This window comes from Pogoniulus pusillus, chromosome 29, assembly GCF_015220805.1.
Source record: "Pogoniulus pusillus isolate bPogPus1 chromosome 29, bPogPus1.pri, whole genome shotgun sequence".
NCBI classification, from domain to species: Eukaryota; Metazoa; Chordata; class Aves; order Piciformes; family Lybiidae; genus Pogoniulus; species Pogoniulus pusillus.
In genome coordinates this window covers 17,501,180-17,519,348 of record NC_087292.1, presented here as the reverse complement: position 1 = coordinate 17,519,348, position 18,169 = coordinate 17,501,180, and the positions used below count along the sequence as shown (strand labels likewise).

Here is an 18,169-nt window from a genome sequence, read left to right as displayed (position 1 = left end):
CTCCAAGTCTTCAGGGTCACTCTCAACCCACTCTGCACCCAGCCTGGGTTTATGGCCTGGGGCTTGGCAAGGTCCTGCAGAAAGGAAAAGGAAAAACCTCATGGGGGAGTTGGCTCAGCTCTGCCAACTCCTCCAAGCAAAGCTGGAGGTGAGGAGGAAGCTGCTAAGCAGGAGAGTGGCGAGAGCCTGGCAGGGGTTGCCCAGGGAGGTGGTTGAGGCCCCATGGCTGGAGGTGTTTCAGGCCAGGCTGGCTGAGGCTGTGGGCAGCCTGCTCTAGGGTAGGGTGTCCCTGGGCATGGCAGGGGGGGTGTAAGTGGCTGCTCCTTGTGGTCCCTTCCAGGCCTGACTGCTTCTAGGGTGGGATCTGAAGGCAGAGAGAGGCTGCAGCAGGCAGGACACTCTTGAAATCCAGAACTTTATTTAGAAACTGCTTAAAATAGAAAAACCCTGTCAAGAAAAATCCAAGTCAGACCAGGGGGCAGGGGAGGGGACAGCAGAGGGTCCTCAGGAACACAGAGTGGGGGGGGAAGGGAGTTTGCCTTTTTTTTGTTTGTTTTTCCTTTAGGGCAACAAAAGTCTTTTAAAAACAAAAGATCTGAACCAAAACCCCCAAACCAAACAGCAAAGGCCACAGAGAAGTTAGCACCACTGCAGTCTGAAACAATGGCTACAGAACTCGCAGGGGGAGGTGGGGGGGGAGGGAGGGGAGGGGGAGGTTGGGGTTTCTTTTTTGGCATTCTCTGGGATTTGGGTTTTTCCTGGGAATTTTCACGAAGATTTCATGCACTACACAACAGTTAACCATAAAATGCTCTCCCTACACACGGGGCAGGGGGCGAGGGAGGGAGATTCGGGACAAGCTACCACCAGAGACAAAGGGACACAACAAGCACAACAGGACTGCTCCGATTTCAGGGGTGAGGAGGGGGAGAGGGAAGGCAGAGGTCTTGCAGGATCTTGCCAAACACAACTGGAATGAGGGGAGGGCGAGGAGGGAGAGGAGGAGGAGGAAGGAGGGAGAGGAGAAGGAGGGGAGGGGAAAGAAGGAGGGAGAGGAGAAGGAGGGGAGGGGAAAGAAGGAGGGAGAGGAGAAGGAGGGGAGGGGAAAGAAGGAGGGAGAGGAGAAGGAGGGGAGGGGAAAGAAGGAGGGAGAGGAGAAGGAGGGGAGGGGAAAGAAGGAGGGAGAGGAGAAGGAGGGGAGGGGAAAGAAGGAGGGAGAGGAGAAGGAGGGGAGGGGAAGGAAGGAGGGAGAGGAGGGGAAGGAAGGAGAGGAGGGGAGAGAAGGGCAAGGGAGGAGGGGAGGGCATGAGAGCAAAAACCAACAAATCAAAATCCCAAGGGAGAGTTAAAGTACTTAAATTACTCTTTCAGTTAGTCTCAGCACTGTGTTTCCTGCAGTAAGGTTAGCTGTGTTAGCCAGCATCTTGCAAGCTCTTTGTTCTTACCCCAGAAGGCTACTGAAGTGGCAAGAAAGGTTTAAGGGAGACTGGGGGAAAGGAAAGGAAAGGAAGAGAGAGAGGAAGGGAAAAAATGCTCATCCTCGTGTGCTCAGCTTCACTTTCACTCGCAGGCAGCTGCAGGCAGCACAAGGCCTGGTACAGCTGTTGGGGTCTGATCAGCATTCCTCGGGATGGGAGAGAGGAAAGGAGGGAGACTGGGAAAAAGGTATTAGAATAAGCAGGAGAAGGGAGGGGGAAGAAGAGGGAAGGCAAAGAGTGGCTGCTGAAGAGGCAGCAGTGGGAATGGCTCCTTAGGATGGGGAAGAAGTGAGGCAAAACCAAAAGGCATTAAAAAATAAGCAGGACAAGGGGAAGAGAAGCAGCAGGAAGGAAGGCAAAGAGGGGAGAGTTTTTAAAAGGCATTAAAAAAGAAACAGAGGAAGGGGAAAAAAAGAGGAGGGAAGGCAAAGAGTGGCTGCTGAAGAGGCAGCAGTGGGACTGGCTTCTTGGGATGGGAGAGGGGCAAGAAGTGAGACCAAACACCCACAAAAGGCATTCAAAAGCAGCAGGGGAAGGGAAGAGAGGAGGGGAAGGCAGGGAGGGGCTGCTGGAGCAGGGGCAGCAGTGGGCCTGGCTGCCCTGTGCTGCTGCTGTTCCTCTCACAGAAAACACAGTACAAGTTTGGCAAAGTCTCGAGCCACAGCGCCACAGAAGAGGCCTTTTCAGCAGCCCTGAAGGTCATTTATGTGTCTCAGCTGTTGATACTCCCTCTAATCTTGTGACAGGCACCAGGAAGGCCCATTTCATGGAGAACTAAATCACTTTGTAAGCAGCTTTACAGAGGGATGGAGTTGGGTTTGGTTTTCATTGCTCCCCCCCCTGCTCCCCTCTCCTTTCCGAGCCCTGGCTGGCAAAGTGGAGCTGCCAAAGCAAGGCCTCAGAGCCAGCAGTGGAGCTCAGCCTCCAGCCCCCAGGCAGACAGAGCTTCCCTGTCACATCACTTCAATTTGGCATCTGGAAGCATATGTTAAATACTCTTAAGGCATTTGAGCATCCTTTCTGTGCTGCAATGTTCACATTGCCCTCCACAACCTTCCTCTCTCTCTCTCAAGTCAGCATCTTCCACTTCCCACCCACCCAACCTCAGGCTCCAAACCAACCCCACCCAAAGGCTTTTCCCCCCCCAGACCAGTCTGGGGGGTTTGGTTTTTTACCAACCAGCAAAACCATCCTGCAACGAGGCCCAAAGAAGCTTCAGGCTCTTGCTTGCGCCCTACAAACTGACCACCCAGGGGGGACTGCTGCTCTGCTACAGAGGGAGGAGGAGCTCCAAACTCAGACCCACTGTCAAAGGTGAAACTTCTGCAAAGTGCACTTCAGAAGAGGTACTTTTTGTGTGTGTCTGTGTGTGTTTGTCTTGCTTTGCTCATGAAAAGAAACCAGTGAGTCCTCTAAGAATAAAGTGGAGTATTTTACAGTTAAGCACATGATCTGGGGCAAAGAATTCTGCTGCTGTTGTTGCTGCTGCTGCTCTGCTGGGACAGTAATGCTGTGGGTCTGGTTAATACTCTTCTTGTTCCTCCTGTGGTGCTACTTCGTCAGGTATCACAAAGCCTTCCTGGAAGGGAATGAGAAGTATAAAAAGGAGAGGGTTGGTGGGGATCTGGGGGGCAAAGGAGGGGCCTGGCTGCTGCCTCTGCTTGACAGCTTGGCCTCTGAACCTAGGGCTGGAGCTTCTCTGCCCTGAAGGGTCAGACAAGGCAGGGGCACCTCAGAGCTGCCTGCCACTGCAGGAAGGCTGCAGAGAGATCTTTGCTGAGGGGGAATGGATTGAAGCTGAGGCAGAGCAGGGCGAGAGTGGAGCTGAGGGAGAAGTTGTTGAGTGTGAGGGTGGGGAAAGCCTGGCACAGGCTGCCCAGGGAGGCTGTGGCTGCCTCAGACTGGAGCTGAGGGAGTTCTTCTGGAGTGCTGTGTGTAGTTCTGCAGCCCCCAGCACAAGCAGGACATGGAAGTGTTGGAGCCAGCCCAGAGGAGGCCACCAAAATGCTCAGAGGGCTGCAGTAGCTCTGCTCTGAGGACAGGCTGAGAGAGTTGGGGCTCTGTAACCTGGAGAAGAGAAGGCTTGGAGGAGACCTTGGAGTGGCCTTCCAGGATCTGAAGGGGGCCAGAGGAGGGCTGGGGAGGGACTATTGACAAGGTCTGGTGATGACAGGAGGAGAAGGAATGGGTTTGGAGTGGCAGAGGGGAGATTGAAACTGGATGGGAGGAAGAAGTGAGGGTGGTGAGACACTGGCACAGGTTTCCCAGTGAGGCTGTGGAGCACAGAAGATCAAAGATCCCATTCTGTGCTTCTGTGCTCCACCACCTCCCTCGAGGTGTTCAGGACCAGGCTGGATGAGGCCTTGAGCAACCTGTTCTAGTGGGAGATGTCCCACTGGACTGGGTGAACTTTGAGGTCCCTTCCAAGCTAAACCATTCTATGATTGTGTGACTCAGTATCAGGGTGGTGAGAGCCTGGCACAGGCTGCCCAGAGAGGCTGTGGCTGCCTCCTCCCTGGGGGTGTCCAAGGCCAGGCTGGACAAGGCCTTGATCAGCTGAGTCTAGCTGAGAGGTGACCCTGGGCATGGGGAGGGGTGGGAGGAGATCTCTGAGCTGCCTTCCAACTTGAGCCACTTCAGGCTCCTATAAATCCCCCTGAAGTGACCATTCCATGTCAACATAAATCACCACAAGAGCTCTTTTCCTCCTCTCTCATCTGTTCACTGCAGACTCCTCAGGAAAGGCTGAACCTTGCCTGCTGCCTGAGCATAGCAGAGCAGGCTGAGGGGACCTCATTGCCCTCTACACCACCCCACTCCCCCCGGGAGCCTGTGGTGGGGTTGCTGCTGGTCTCTTCTCCCAAGTGACCAGCAAGAGGATGAGGAAATAGGTTTGAGCTGTGCCAGGGGAGGTTTAGGTTGGACGTTAGGAAATGTTTCTTTACTGAGAGAGTGGTGAGAGGCTGGCACAGGCTGCCCGAGGGGGGGTGGAGTCCCCATCCCTGGAGGTGTTCAGGAACCTTGGGGCCAGGGTGGTGGTTGGACTCCATCAGCTTAAAAGCCTTTTCCAATCTCTGATCATGGAAAAAGCTTAAGGCCATGAACTCAAAGGGAAAACAAAGGCAGCAGAAATAGCAGGAGGCCTGGAGAGCAAAGCAGCTTCCAGTTACAGAGGGAGGAGGCTTGCAAGTGCCCTTTGCAGCAGCTCACTTACATCTGTGGCATAAAGAATCTCCACAATCCTCTGCAGCACTGGGTCGTTCTCCCCTTCATTCTCCTGGCAGATCAGCTCAATGTTCCTCAGCTTGCCAAAGTAGAAGTCTCTCTCCTTCTCCAGATCTTCAACAGTAAGTTTCAAGACATTGATCTGCCAAAGGGCACCACCAACAATTTACCCACGGGTGGAAAGGGTACAGAAGGGTGGGGAGGGACAAAAACCCCTTGGGAAAAACACAGATGGGGGCAAAGGAACTGTGTGAGGAGGACAAAAGTTGTAGCATCACTGCCCCAACAAACAGCCACTGCCACCCAGGCACTGGGACACTGAGGGCTCATTCTGTGGGGCCACAGTGAGCAGAAGCTGCAGGCAGGTCCTCTGCTAACACATTCCAAGCCAAGTCTCAGGCTGGTGGTGCTCTGAGTTGTGTTATGCTGAGTGTCTGGGAGAGCAGCAGCTGCTCATAGCTGGGTTGGAATGCTGAGAGCTGCCACACAGCTGTGGGGATCCTGTCAAAGCAGAGCTATGTGTGATATGGGCCAGAAGGGTTTGGATGCCTGCAGGAGGGCTCTGGTGGCCAGCAAGGAGGGCAGTGAGGCCCTTCCCAAAGGCCTCTCATTAAGTGACTTTTGATGAGCTTCCTGCACCCAGGTAACTTCCTCCCCTCTGCCTGCTCCCCTGCTGCCTGCAGCTGCAGAGCAGCCCAGCAGAGAGCTGTGTGGAGCAGTGCCTGGCACCCACCTGCTCGATCAGCCCTGCCGACTCCTCGTCCCCTGCCGCCTTCTTGACCATGCCGGTGCCAGCCTTGGGGGCAGCTGCAGTCCTCTGCGTCACCATGGGCCTCTGGGGGGCTGCAAGGCCAGCTGGGGGTTAGCTCCTCTCACCACACCTGGCAGCAAACTCCTCCTAGGAAGATGCTACCCCACCCCCCCTCCCCGAGCAGGCTTAGCACAGGAGAGCTGGGAGCTGCCCTCCTGCCCCGGCACAGGTCCCTGCGCTCAGCACCCACCTCTGCAGCTGCTCTGCCAGAGAAGAGCTGCCCTCACAGACAGCTGGGTGCTGCCAGCCCAGGCTGAGAGCAGCCCTGCACAGGACTTGGAGGGGTGTGGGAGAACTCTCCCGCAGCAGGATGAGAGCTGGCAAACATGAGAAGTGCTGGGAGGTGTCCTTGGGCTGGAAGCTACAGCGAGGAACCCACACACAGCTGCGGGGGGCTGAGCCTGCCAGCCCCTGGGGTGGACACCACAGGTTGCTTGGCACAGGGTAGCCTATCTGCACCTTGCACGTGGCTCTGGGCCAGTCTGTACTGCCCACTCGTGCCAGCCCCAGGCTGATTGCACACACCTCCTCTGAGCACTAGATAAGAAGCTGGCACTGCCCTAATAAAGGGCACTGCTGCAGAGGAGCTGCTGAGCCGACTGCTCAGCACCCCGACTCGCCTCGCACCAGCCTCCGGACCCCAGCACAGCTGCTGGTGGGGGAGAAGATGGGCAGGAGCCAGCAGTGGGCACTGGCAGCACAGGAGGCCAAGGGCAGCCTGGGCTCCATCCAAAGCTGCGTGGGCAGAGGTGGAGAGAAGGGATCCTGCCCCTCTGCTCTGCTGAGACCTCCCCTGCAGCACTGCACCCAGCTCTGGAGCCCTCTGCACAGGAAGGACATGGACCTGGTGCAGAGGAGATGCTCAGGGGTTGGAGCAGCTCTGCTCTGGGGACAGGCTGAGGGAGCTGGGGGTGTGCAGCCTGGGGAAGAGAAGGCTCCAGGCAGACCTCAGAGCAGCCTGCCAGGACCTGCAGGGGCTACAAGCAGGCTGCAGAGGGACTGCTCCCAGAGGCCTGCAGGGACAGGCTGAGGGCAGTGGTTTGGAATGAGAGCAGAGCAGCTTGAGAGTGGAGGGGAGGAACAAGTTGTGCAGCAGGAGGCTGCTGGAGCACTGCAGCAGGTTGCCCAGGGAGGGAGCTGAGGCCTCCTGGCTGGAGCTGCTGCAGGTGAGGCTGCAGAAGGCTGTGAGCAAGCTGCTGTAGGGGAGGATGTCCCTGCTGAGTGCAGGGGGTGGCACTGGGAGGCCTCTGGAGGTCCCTCCCAAGCAGTGCACTCCACGGTTCTGTGATCTGCTGAAGGCTTTAGGTCCCAGCAGGGGAGGCTGAGCTCTCCCCTCCTCTAACTTGGCTTTCCCCCCTCTGGTGCCCCTCAGTGTAACCCAGTGATGACTGATGCCATCAAGATCTCTGCTGCCCACCGAGCTCGCTACTTCTGGGGCAACCTGCCAGGGATGGACAGGTAAGGAAGGCTTCTCTGGCAGCCTCCTGCTGTGGCTCTGGCTTGTTCCTGGTGCCTGTGTCCCTCCCAGCCTGTTCCAGTATCCTCCAGCTCAGCTTTTCAAGCCTGGCACCTCCTAAACAGGACACAAAATGCTGCACCTTCACCCTCCATGCTTTGGCAGGAGGGGTTTGGACTCTGATCTCTCACACCAGCCCAACTTGGACCAACCCCACTCTGCTTTTCCCTCACACACTTTTTCCATGTTCATAGAATCATAGACTTATAGAATCAAGCAGGTTGGCAGAGAGCTCCAAACTCATCCAGCCCAACCTATCCCCCAGCTGTATCCAACCAACCAGACCATGGCACTAAGTGCCCCAGCCAGGCTTGGCTTCAACACCTCCAGGCACAGCCACTCCACCACCTCCCTGGGCAGCCCATTCCAATGCCAATCACTCTCTCTGCCAACAACTTCCTCCTAACATCCAGCCTGAACCTGCCCTGGCACAGCTTGAGGCTGTGTCCCCTTCTTCTGTTGCTGGGTGCCTGGCAGCAGAGCCCAACCCCACCTGGCTACAGGGAGCTGTAGACAGCAATGAACTCTGCCCTGAGCCTCCTCTGCTGCAGGCTGCACACCCCCAGCTCCCTCAGCCTCTCCTCACAGGGCTGTGCTCCAGGCCCCTCCCCAGCATTGCTGCCCTTCTCCAAACACCTTTCAGCACCTCAACATCTTTCCTAAACTTGGGGGCCCAGAACTGGACACAGCACTCCAGGGGTGGCCTGAGCAGTGCTAAGCACAGGGGCAGAAGAACCTCCCTTGTCCTGCTGCCCACACTGCTCCTGAGCCAGCCCAGGATGCCACTGGCTCTGCTGCCCACCTGTTCCAGAGGATCCTTCAACTCAGAAGTTTTCTCTACCTGCAGTGTTGGAGCTGAGAGGTTTCTTGGGTTTGTTCATCACAGGAGTCACAAGGTTTGGTGCTACTGTCTCCTGCCCTTGTCTGGCAGCAACAGGGTCATACTCCTTCCCATCATAGTTTGCATCAAAGAACTTCTTGAACCACTGAACAAATTCAAAGTTGTCCTGAAACTTTCCTTTCACTAATTTATCCACAGGAATGATCTGGAGCAGGAGGAAAGCAAAGAAGGAAAGAAAAGGTTAAACTCCCAAGGAATTCCCAAGTTGAAGTGTAAATCTTCAGCCAGTGTGGAGGGAAAACTCCTCCTGGGACACAACCAGGAGTGGGATTTTGGCTAAGAATTGGGATTTTAAAGTGTAGAACTCTGCAGCAAAGCTTCTGCTGCACTCAGCACTGAACTTCCCTGCCAACCTAAAAGTGGCTCAGCCAGCACCAGCTCTCATCAGCCAGAGCCACCCAGCAGGTCCACAGAGGAAGAGCATGGAGCTGGGCAGAGCTGAACACCACCCTGTGAGGATGTCCAGTGCCTGAAAGGGCTACAGGAGAGCTGGGAAGGGACTGCTGACAAGGGTCTGGAGTGACAGGGTGAGAGGGAATGGTTTTGAGCTGGGAGAGAAGAGACAGAGTGGAGATGAGGGAGCAATTCTTGGCAGTGAGGGTGAGGAAGACACTGACACAGGTTGCCCAGGGAGGTTGTGGAGCACAATAGTGATCTTTGATCCCATTCTGTGCTTTTGTGCTCCACAACCTCCCTGGAGGTGCTGAAAGCCAGGCTGGGTGAAGCCCTGAGCAGCCTGGGCAGGAGGGAGGTGGATGATGTTGAAGGCCCCTTCCAGTCCAACCCATTCTAGGTTGCAGCTGCAGGCAGGGCAACAACCAAAGCTTATTAAAGAGCTGCAGTGAGCTGTGCAGGCTGCGGAGCAGGAGCTGAGAGCCCAGGAGCTGGCAGGAGCCAGCAGCACTGTGTGATCAGGCAGCATGGCAGAGTGGTTCTGCAGGGCTGGAGAGCACAGGAGCTGCCTCCCTCAGGCAGCAGCAGTGTGGGTTGAGGCTCCTGCCACACAGAGTGAGGAGGCAGGAAAAAGCTTCACCACAGAACTGTTCTGCACCAAGGGCAAGCTGCTGGCAGTGGCTCACCCAGACCATCACCCTCCCAGGAGCACAGCTGCCATTCCCTCTGGGAAAGGCAGCTCCCAGATCTCATTTTCACCACCTTCAGACGCCACTCTGAGTCCCTAGAGGAGTTTCAAAGCCATGGAGCTGTGGGACTGGGTTAGTGGTGCCCTGGCAGTGCTGGGGTAAGGGATGGACTCCAAGACCTTCAAGTTCTCTTCCAACCCAACCAATTCTGAACTGAAAGCCTGAGGCCCATCACAGCAGTGGGCAATGGGAAGGTAGCTGGGACAAAGGTGGTTCAAACAGGAAGCTCAGGTCAGCTTTACCTCAAGAGTTCCAGTGCCAGCCTGTGCTGCACAGAACCCAAGTGGATGCCCTCAGCTGGTTGTTAAACACAGCCTCAGCTGAGCGGCCAAAACACAGCCAGGGCCCCAGGGCAGACCAAAGCCAAAGCTGTGGAGTGTCCCAACCAAAAGCAAGCTCTGCTCCCAGCTGTGTTCCAGCTGCTTGCCCCCCAGCAGCCTCCTCCCCAGCCCCCCCAGGCCGCAGAGCAGAGAGCAGCAGCCACAGGCAGCTTACTTTGTCAACCCCCATCCGCTTGAAGCCTGCCTGTAGAACCTTGAAGTTCTGGATGTATTCGTGCTCCAGCTTGGCTTGGAACTTGACTTTCTTGAGTGCTACAGAGCCTGGGAAGAGCATGTCCATAAACTGGCAGTAGGCAGCACCTGCCCAAGGGAGAAGAACACAAAGCCCAGCATCAGCCAAGCCTTTCTCATCAGCAAGCTGACCTGAGCCATCCTCAGGCACACAGCCCCCTGGAGGCTGAGAAAGCAGAGCAGGAACCTCCAGTCTATGGGAGCAGCATGGCTGGGAAGAAGCTGAAGTGAGCTGCAGAACCAAACGTGGGGGCTGATGACTTGCACTCTGCTGCTGTCAGGTAGGGATGGAACAAAGCTGGAAGTGGGCTGATGCCTACTGGATTCAGACTAGGAAGAAGTTCTTCAGCAGGAGGGTGGCGAGAGCCTGGGAGGGGTTGCCCAGGGAGGTGATGGAAGCCTCATCCCTGGAGCTGTTTAAGGCCAGGCTGGATGAGGCTGTGGCCAGCCTGATCCAGTGTGAGGTGTCCCTGGCCATGGCAGGGAGGTTGCAACTGGCTGATCCTTGTGGTCCCTTCCAACCCTGACTGACTGTATCCTGCCTCCTTCATTCCAGGAGAGAAAGGAACAGCCCAGGAGTCATTTGGCTTTCCCTTTCTTCTGGCTGTGAGGCCAGACCTGAGCTCCAGCAGGGGTGGAATCAGCTCTTATGAGCACTCAGCTGCAGGGACCACTCTCAGGGCTATTCAGTCATCAGCAAAACACTGCCACAGCTGCTCACCACTGACACAACCTGCACACACAGAGCAAGGTGCCCTCAAAGGCAAGAGGCCAAACGAGGCTGGACTCCATTGAAATCAAGGCCTGACACAAAACAGTCTCTCTCCATTTGGAATCCTTCACTTCCCTCCAGTCAGCTCCCAGCAAGCAGCAGGAGGGTTCAGTTCAGTCACAGAGGGCAGGCAACCCCCACAAAAAAAACCCACATCAGCTTTTGTAGCACAGCCCCCTGAGAAAGGAGGGAGACTTTTAACCTCTGCAGTTCTGATGGCAGCCAAAGTGCCACAGCAACGCTGAGCACTGCTCCCCACCTGCAGCACTTCACTCACCACAGAGAGGGGAAGCTCAGCCTGAACCACCACAGCCACAGGACAGGCTCCTGGCAGCTGCCTGAAGGTCAGAGCCTGACAAACCCTGGTGCTTCACTTCAAGCCCAGGTAAGAAAGTCCTGCAGTGAGCACTTCCTGCCAGGCTAATTCTGCAGGTCTCTTGGGGCTGCCACCTCCCCCTCGCTGCTAGGGAAGCTGCTGCTCATCCACTGCTGCAAGTACAAATCAACCAATCCATCAGGGCTCTCTCAGCTCACTGCCCAAAGAAGTCCTGGGCCCACCTCAGAACAGATCTCTTTGCTAACTGCTCAGCACTCTGAGCGATAAACTTGATCTAAAGAGATGCCAGCACAAGCCAAAGGTCACCCTTTGTGCACTTACAGGGCCCCAGCCTGCTGCTGGCACCACTGCCAGCCCCGGAGCAGGCAGAGCAGGCCTGGAAGCTCCTGGTGGCAGCCAGTTGTGACAGCAGCAGGCACTGGGCAGGGACATTACTCAGCTCGCAGCAGAGCAACAGCTCCCAACCTCCTGCTGCAAACAGGTGAGCTGCAATTCTGCAGAGCCAGCACTGTCCTGGCTGCTCCAGACACAGCCCTGCCAGCATGCCAGGCACAGCAGCTCCCAGCACACACCAGTGCCGCACAGGGCAGGCTGCTTAACTCGTTTCCCTGCCAGCAGGCAGCGCTCAGCACCTCCCTTGCTCCTTAGCTCCTTCCCCCTCAGCCTCTCTCCAGCACCTCGCCAGACAAAAGCCACCAGGAACACCTGTCAGCTGCGCCCTGCTTCGCAGCGACCCTTGCGAAGGCTCCCCCACAGGCTGCACTGCCCCTCTCAGCCGTCTCGGATGTCTTCCTCTTCTCACCCACTTCTCACCCACGGGCAGCACTTTGCCCCAGACTCACTGCAGGAGCTGCACTTCCCCTCTTGCCCTTTCCCCTGCCCGTTGCAGTTATCCAAATCACCACCCGCAGCCTGGGCTGCACTTTTAGCCTTGGGTTTGTTTCAGCTCTCACTTCACAGACTATTAGCAGCTATTCATCTCTGCAGGCCTCCTCCCACGCAGCCTCTGCTCCCTCTGATGACACTTTGACTCCATCTCCGCTCCACAATCACTTCCCCTTCTCTGCCTCCAGCCCTGCCGAGGTCAGCCCCGGCCTGCTTAAACTGGGGTGACACAGCCCCGTGTGCTGCAGCCCCGGAGGGTGAGCCCAGGAGCCATCAGGAGGCCTCCCTCACACCACACCTCCTGCCCGAGCTCCCACAGCTCCCAGCACCTCCCTTCCATTAGAATCCACGTTTGCTCCTGCTGCTCCTGCCCTTGTAAGCCTCGCTCCAGTCACAGGCTCACAGGCTGCCAGGGGTGGAAGCCAGGCCAGCCCCAGCTGCCACAGCCCCTGTGCTGGTCTCCCTGGGGCCGTGGCAGCCAGGCCCAGCTCCCCCTTTTCACAGGGGCTTATCCATCCCCAGCTGCCTGGGCACAGGACCACAGATGTCAGGGGTTAGAAGGGAACCAAAGAGCTCACCAAGTCCACCCTGCCCCTGCCAGAGCAGGACCAGACAATCCAGCTCAGGGCACACAGCAACACATCCAGACAGGGCTGGAAAGGCTCCAGAGGAGGAGACTCCACAGCCTCTCTGGGCAGCCTGTGCCAGGCTCTGGGACCCTTACAGGCAAGAAGTTCCCCCTTGCGTTGAGCTGGAACCTCCTGTGCTGCAGCTTCCATCCATTGCTGCTTGTCCTATTCCAGGGAGCAGTGAGCAGAACCTGTCCCCCACTCCTGACCCCTCAGATACTCAAGACCAGACTCCCCTCCTCCCTGGAAACACCCTCCCAGAGTCCTTTCTCCACATGATCCCATTCCCTCTCGCTGCACCTCTGCTGCAGTGAGTCAGGAGCTGCCTTTTCATCCTGCTGACATCATGAACAACCACTTCAATACAACCCCAACCACAACCAGGTTACAAGGCTGCCCACGGGTCTGCTCACACCAAGAACCAAGCCACCAGCAGGGCCACAGAGGCCAGCTCAGGCAGGTCGCACGGCGCAGCTGCTACCTCGACAGAAGCAGGCTGCACCCCGAGCCGGGAGCGGCCTCGCCCTGCGCCCCCTCACCCGAGCAGAGCTGTTCGATCTTGGTGAGGGTCAGCTGCAGGGACTCGTTGATCCAGGCCAGCATGTCATGTCGGCTCAGGTTGTCGCTGGTCACTGAAGTAGAGTACACATTCACTGCCATTTTCTGCAAGACAGAACCGGAGCCGTGAGCGCCGCGGCCGCCGCCGGTAAACGCTCGCTCGGCTGCGGCTTCCTCCCAGCTGCCAGCCGAGCCCAAGCGGCGCACGGGCAAGGCGGAGAGGCTGCCCGGCGCCCCGGGCACCCCGCCGAAAAGGACACCTCCCGGGCGCTTTGTGAGGGAGAGCGAAGAGCCAGGGCCGGGCGCGGAGGCTGGGCGGGAGGGAGGGCAGCGCCGCGGCTCGGTATCCGTCGCCCTCAGCCACACCGCCCCGCACCGGCACTTCCTGGTGCACCCCGGCACCGCTCCACGGGAAAACACCGAGCGGCCGCTCCCCGCCCAGCTCCGCCGGCACAAAGCGGAGCCGCCACGCTCGCTGCCTGGCCGCACAGCCCCGGTGCAGCTGCCGCCGCCGGGCAGAGCCTGCCGCGCCGCACGCCGCCGCGGGTGGGGCACGGCCCGCGTCCCCCTCGTTCCTCTTCCTTCTTCGCCGCCGCCGCGCTTCCACACCCTCCGCCTCCATCACCCACCACGGAGGGTACTTCGCACCGCTCCTCCGGGACCCCGCGTCCCCCAGCTCCCGGGGCAGGCGCGGCGCGGCCCGGCCCTGCAGGCCTCACGCCGGTCCCCTCACAGCCCACCGGGCTCCGGACCCAGCCGGCCGCTCCGCGAGCCCCGGCCCGTCTCCCCGGGCGCCGCCCGCGGCCCCGCCGCCCCCAGCCCCGCGGCCCGGCCCCGTTACCTGCCGCTCTCGCCCCGTCTGCTCGCCGTTCAAACCGGCCCCGCCCGCCTGCCCGGCACCACGTCACTCGCACGCTACGCGCTGGCGTCACGCTGACGTCACGGCGGTGCAGCGAGCGCCGCGCGCCGGCTCCTGCCGGGGGTACCCAAGGGGCGGGGTCAGGGCGCGTTGCTATGGCTACAGGCCACGCCCACCGCCCCGCCAGCCCGCCTGCCATTGGCGGGACCGCTGGCCACGCCCACACGCTCGGGTCCCGCGTGCCCCTCGAGGACCCGGCTCTGGTCTCCGCCCGTGCCCAGCCCAGTCCCGGCCCAGCGCTGCCCTTTCGCCTCAGGCTGAATGGGCCTGGCCGGACTCTCCCCACCCCTAGCCCAGCCCAGGCCCATTCCCATCCGAGTCTTGTCCCGGTGAGGTGCCATCCCCGAACACCACGGCTGCACCGGGCCTGGCCTGGCCCAGTTCCATCCCTGCTCCACTTCTGGCCCTGGCCCCAGCCCATGCCACAGCCAGGCCACCCCCAGCTGCCACAGGTCCTGTGCTGGTCTCCCTGGGGCCGTGGCAGCCAGGCCCAGCTCATGCTGCACAGCTCCACCTTTCCACGGCAATTCATCCAACCCAGGTGCCCACAGAAGGGCAGCACGGCTGGGGGGAGCTGTCCCCCAGGGACAGAGCAAGGGGACACAGCCTCAAGCTGTGCCAGGGCAGGTTCAGGCTGGATGTGAGGAGGAAGCTGTTGGCAGAGAGAGTGATTGGCGTTGGAATGGGCTGCCCAGGGAGGTGGTGGAGTCTCTGTGCCTGAAGGTGTTGAAGCCAAGCCTGGCTGGGGCACTTAGTGCCATGGTCTGGGTGCTTGGGCAGGGCTGGGTGCTAGGTTGGGCTGGAGCTCTCTGCCAGCCTGCCTGGTTCTGTGATTCTATGATATTTAGGCAGCAGTGAGTGGGACCCTACCTGCCGTGGACCTCCCCTCTCCTTCCCACGCCCAACCCAGCACCACAGCAGCAAGGCCCAGGCACAAGGGAGTGAGCTTCCAGCTCCGGGCTGGACAGAGCCTGCGAGAAGCCTTCCAAGTGATACACTCCTTTTATTAAAAATAAAAAACCAAGGTATAAAAACCTGCAGGAGACTTTGGACAGCACAAATCCTTACCCTAAAAAAAAAATAATAATAAAATAAAACCATTTAAAAAAGTATCAAAATAGCACCAGGGAGAGTCGAGACTTGCAGAAAGCCTCCGGAGGCAGCTCCGGCAGCCTCCCCTCCGCGACAGGCGCGGAACAAAGGCAGCTCTTGCAGGGATAAAAGCAGTCCGAGGGAGCCCTGTCTGCTACAATCCTTATCAAGGAAGCTTAATGCCAAGACAATTCTCCTTTCTCTTTTATCTTTCTCTTTTTTTGCCTGTTGTGGTTTGTTGGGTTTGGTTTTTTTTCCCCTTGTCTGTTTATTTCTCTTTTGATTAGATAGGAAAGGAGGCAAGGGCTGGGCGAGAGGATGCAGGATGCCACCGAGGCAGAGGTTGCAGCTTAGCCCAGACTGGAGAAAGAGAAGCCATGCAAAGGTGTCCCTCTGTCACCCAGAGGGTGCCAGCTGGCTGGCACCTCAAGGCAGGCTCCCTACTGGGATAGAGAATGAGGGGGGCTGGGCACAAGGATGGGAGCTTGGTGAGGGGTCCAAACCCAGCATGGGTGATGCCAGGCTTCCCCTACACCTCTAGCACCCACAGAAGCCACCCTGCCATCTTCCTGCTCAGGAGATGGTGGCAAAGGTGGTAAGAGGGTTCTGCCCTCAGATGCCAGGCACAATGTGGATGGTGACAGGGTTCTGCCCTCAGATGCCAGGCGCAATGTGGAGGGCATTTGGCTTTCTCCAGAGTTCTAAGCTCAAACATGTCTCACTGGGCACAAGAGGCAAAGGGAAGTCTTTAAGGGCAACCTCCGGGCAGGACAAAGAGCCTCTAAATTTCATGTGGGCTTCTCTTCCTGCCCATCCCCAAGCACAGCCTTGGGGTGGAGACCAGCAGATGGTGTGGGGGAGAGGCACGGGGGGAAAGCTGCACGCTAAGAGTCCAACTCAGGAAGCTCCCTCCTCTGGGGGGGGCTGCCCATGAGGGGGAGTACTGGGGGGGGGGGGGGTCCCCATGTGTCAGAGGTAGAAGGAGCCAGGGGAGCAGCTCATTTCTCACTGCTGCTGTACAACAACTGCTGAGCCAGCCTGGCACTGGGCACAGGGCTGGCACAGGCTTGCCCTGGCCCATTTGGAGAAGGCACCCGAGGACTCGGCCGGGGCAGGAGAAGGTTTGCAGTGAACAGCAGAGGTAGGGGAGGACAGAGGGACCGAGGGGGGCAGGTCACAAGTCCTTCAGTGCATTGAAATGTGCATTGGAGTTGAGAGGCCCCAGGAGGAGCCCACCTGGGACAGTGGCCGGGGGAGACAGAAACCCGCGGAGAGGGACGGGTTCGGCTGTGCCCACAGCTCCTGGGGCACCAGCTGTGGAGCAGGGCTCCCTGGGCAGCAAGAGAGTCCCTGCAGCAAAAGGAGGCAGCACATGGGGGCAATTAAAAGCCAGCACAGCAGTGGCCACAGCAGCTCCTGGGTCAGGGGTATGACCCCACGAGCCCACTCAGGCTGCTGTGGGGTCAGGGCTGGGCACACAAGCACCAACAGCATCCCACCCCTGTGCACAGCCATGCCCAGAAGCTGGGCACCTAGGGAAGGAGGGATCAGCTCCCAGTCCTGAGCAGGATTGGTACCAGGTGAGCCAGGGTCAGGTGAGATTGTCCCTGCCAGGAACCCCCCCCTGCCCCACAGCTGCCAACACTGCTGGGGCTTGAAGTGGCACAGGATGCCTGGGGGCTGTTTTGAGGACACCACCACTGCTACCCCTGCCAAGGCATCTGGGGATATGAAAGCTCCCAGAACCTTTCCCTTCGGGAGCTCACATCCCTCCCCCCCACCCTGCTCCCATGGCTGTGGAAGCTTTCAAAGCACACTCAGCAGGGGGTTAAGATGCAAGGGAGAAGGTTTCAGATGCTGTAAAATAAACCCAAGAAGGAAGTCAGGAGGATCTGTAAACTACAGCCAGAAATAGCACCCAGGGATTCCTTTAGTTCTAGCTAGAGAAAAGTTAAGTCTATCACCTCACAGTTCAGTTTCAGCTACATTCAGCTCTAGGAATCTCCACATTCCTATGGAGTGCCTCAAAGCAGCACCAACAACATTAAAAGTTCATCCAAAAGCCTTAAAAAAAAAAAAAAAAAACAACAAAGAATTAAAAAACCAAATCAAGCAAATTTGGTTCCTCTGTCCCTGCCTGCTCAGAGCCTGGAACCTGACCAGGGGCCCTGACACCTGCTGCTACGCTCTGGGGGGGGATTTTTGGCAGTCGCTTCAAGAGGTTTTTGCTTTGTTTAGTCTGGGAGGAGCAGCGAGGCTCGTGGTGGGTTTGCTGCCTGCCTGCAGCACGCTGGCAGCTGCCTCCACCCCCACAGCTCCGCAGCTGGGCTGCAGCTCCTGCAGCTCCGGGGCAGAGCTCAGAGGAGCTGCCCCATCCCAGCACCGAGGCACAGCCTCCTGCTCTGCCCCATCAAAGTTCTTCTGTCCATCATTTTCTACCTATGGCTGCCCTTCAGTCCCTTGAAATCGAAGTCACTCTGCCAGGTTCTTTGGTTAGACACCTCCCCAGCCCTGCCCCGGGGCCAGGCTGCCTGCCCGCAGCCGGCAAGGGAGGGAGTGGGGGCAGAGACCCTCTCCCCGCGGGCAGCAGAGCCGGGCGGGAGCTGGACGGGCACCAGAGAGCCGAGGGGCCCCCGGGGGCTATTCACAGGCAAAGTAATCCTTGAGTGGGGAGAAGAGGTGCCGGATAACAGGGACGCTCCAGGACCTCTCCAGCAGCTTCTGGCGAGTGCCGCGGCCGACGCCGGAGACCTCGGGGTAGTGGAGGGGGAAGCCGAAGATCCTGGGGCAGAGGCAGAGGAGGGGTGGGTGAGGCTGGGCCAAAACCCCAGCCAGGGCTCCCTGGGGACTGCTAGGAACTGGGTTTGACTCCAGGTCGTTCTGCTGTGTTCTGCCACAAGCTGAGGGAGCTACGAGCAGTGATCAAAGTCCAGAGCAGGCTTTGCCATGTGGCAGCAGCAGCCACCTGCCGTGCTGTGAGCTCCCCAGTGCCACCACACCGGGCTGAGTGCCCCAGCCAAGGCTGGCCTTCACCTCAGGCAAACCCTTCCTAGTGCTGGCAGGGGTACAGGGCTGCCACACAGCACCCCAGCATCAGCCTGGCTCTTGGACAAAGGCCAGTGCATGCTGCAGCCCCAGCCAGCCCCAGCCTGCAGCATCCTGCCCCAGCCCCATCACTCTTCCCTCCACAGGCTCCAGGGCCGTGCCAGAGGACACTGCTACCCCCTTCCTGCAGCCTCCTCCTTGCTCATTAACAAGCTCATTACCATCTGCACATCGCTGCGGGGAGACAGCACCATGCAGGAGCTGCAGCTCCCAGGAGCTGGGCTTAG

At 58.6% G+C, this 18,169-nt stretch overlaps 2 protein-coding genes across 4 annotated transcripts in view; both read right to left on the bottom strand.

The window, feature by feature from the left end:
- Window positions 1–396: 396 nt before the first annotated feature.
- Window positions 397–13,778, bottom strand: MAPRE1 (microtubule associated protein RP/EB family member 1). 2 transcript variants are annotated; one of them, XM_064167532.1, is made up of 7 exons: window positions 13,668–13,778; window positions 12,808–12,931; window positions 9,569–9,714; window positions 7,872–8,076; window positions 5,437–5,546; window positions 4,693–4,845; window positions 397–3,057 (listed from the first exon to the last, which is right to left on the bottom strand). In XM_064167532.1, the coding sequence occupies exons 2-7, from the start codon at window positions 12,926–12,928 to the stop codon at window positions 3,001–3,003; spliced, it is 792 nt and encodes a 263-aa protein (XP_064023602.1). In that variant the 5' UTR covers window positions 12,929–12,931; window positions 13,668–13,778; the 3' UTR covers window positions 397–3,000. The 2 variants fall into 2 exon arrangements, with proteins under 2 accessions (XP_064023602.1, XP_064023603.1); XM_064167533.1 differs by lacking the exon at window positions 13,668–13,778 and adding an exon at window positions 13,456–13,622.
- A 950-nt stretch (window positions 13,779–14,728) lies between these two features.
- The window catches only part of DNMT3B (DNA methyltransferase 3 beta), a 30,084-nt gene continuing 26,643 nt past the window's right edge, over window positions 14,729–18,169 (bottom strand). For both annotated transcript variants that reach the window (XM_064168105.1, XM_064168106.1), the window contains exon 23: window positions 14,729–17,619. In XM_064168105.1, coding sequence (XP_064024175.1) covers window positions 17,478–17,619 — 142 coding nt within the window. In that variant the 3' untranslated portion in view covers window positions 14,729–17,477. The remainder of the gene's footprint in view (window positions 17,620–18,169) is intronic.

Bases quoted from the DNA above. Each gene is read 5' to 3' on its own strand.
- MAPRE1 (XM_064167532.1), bottom strand. From the start codon at position 12,928: ATGGCAGTGAATGTGTACTCTACTTCAGTGACCAGCGACAACCTGAGC. The intron at 9,715-12,807 runs GTGAGGGGGCGC...TCCCTTGGGCAG, and splicing joins GATCGAACAGCTCTGCTCGG to GTGCTGCCTACTGCCAGTTT. The intron at 8,077-9,568 runs GTAAGCTGCCTG...CTCCTGCTCCAG, and splicing joins AGCGGATGGGGGTTGACAAA to ATCATTCCTGTGGATAAATT.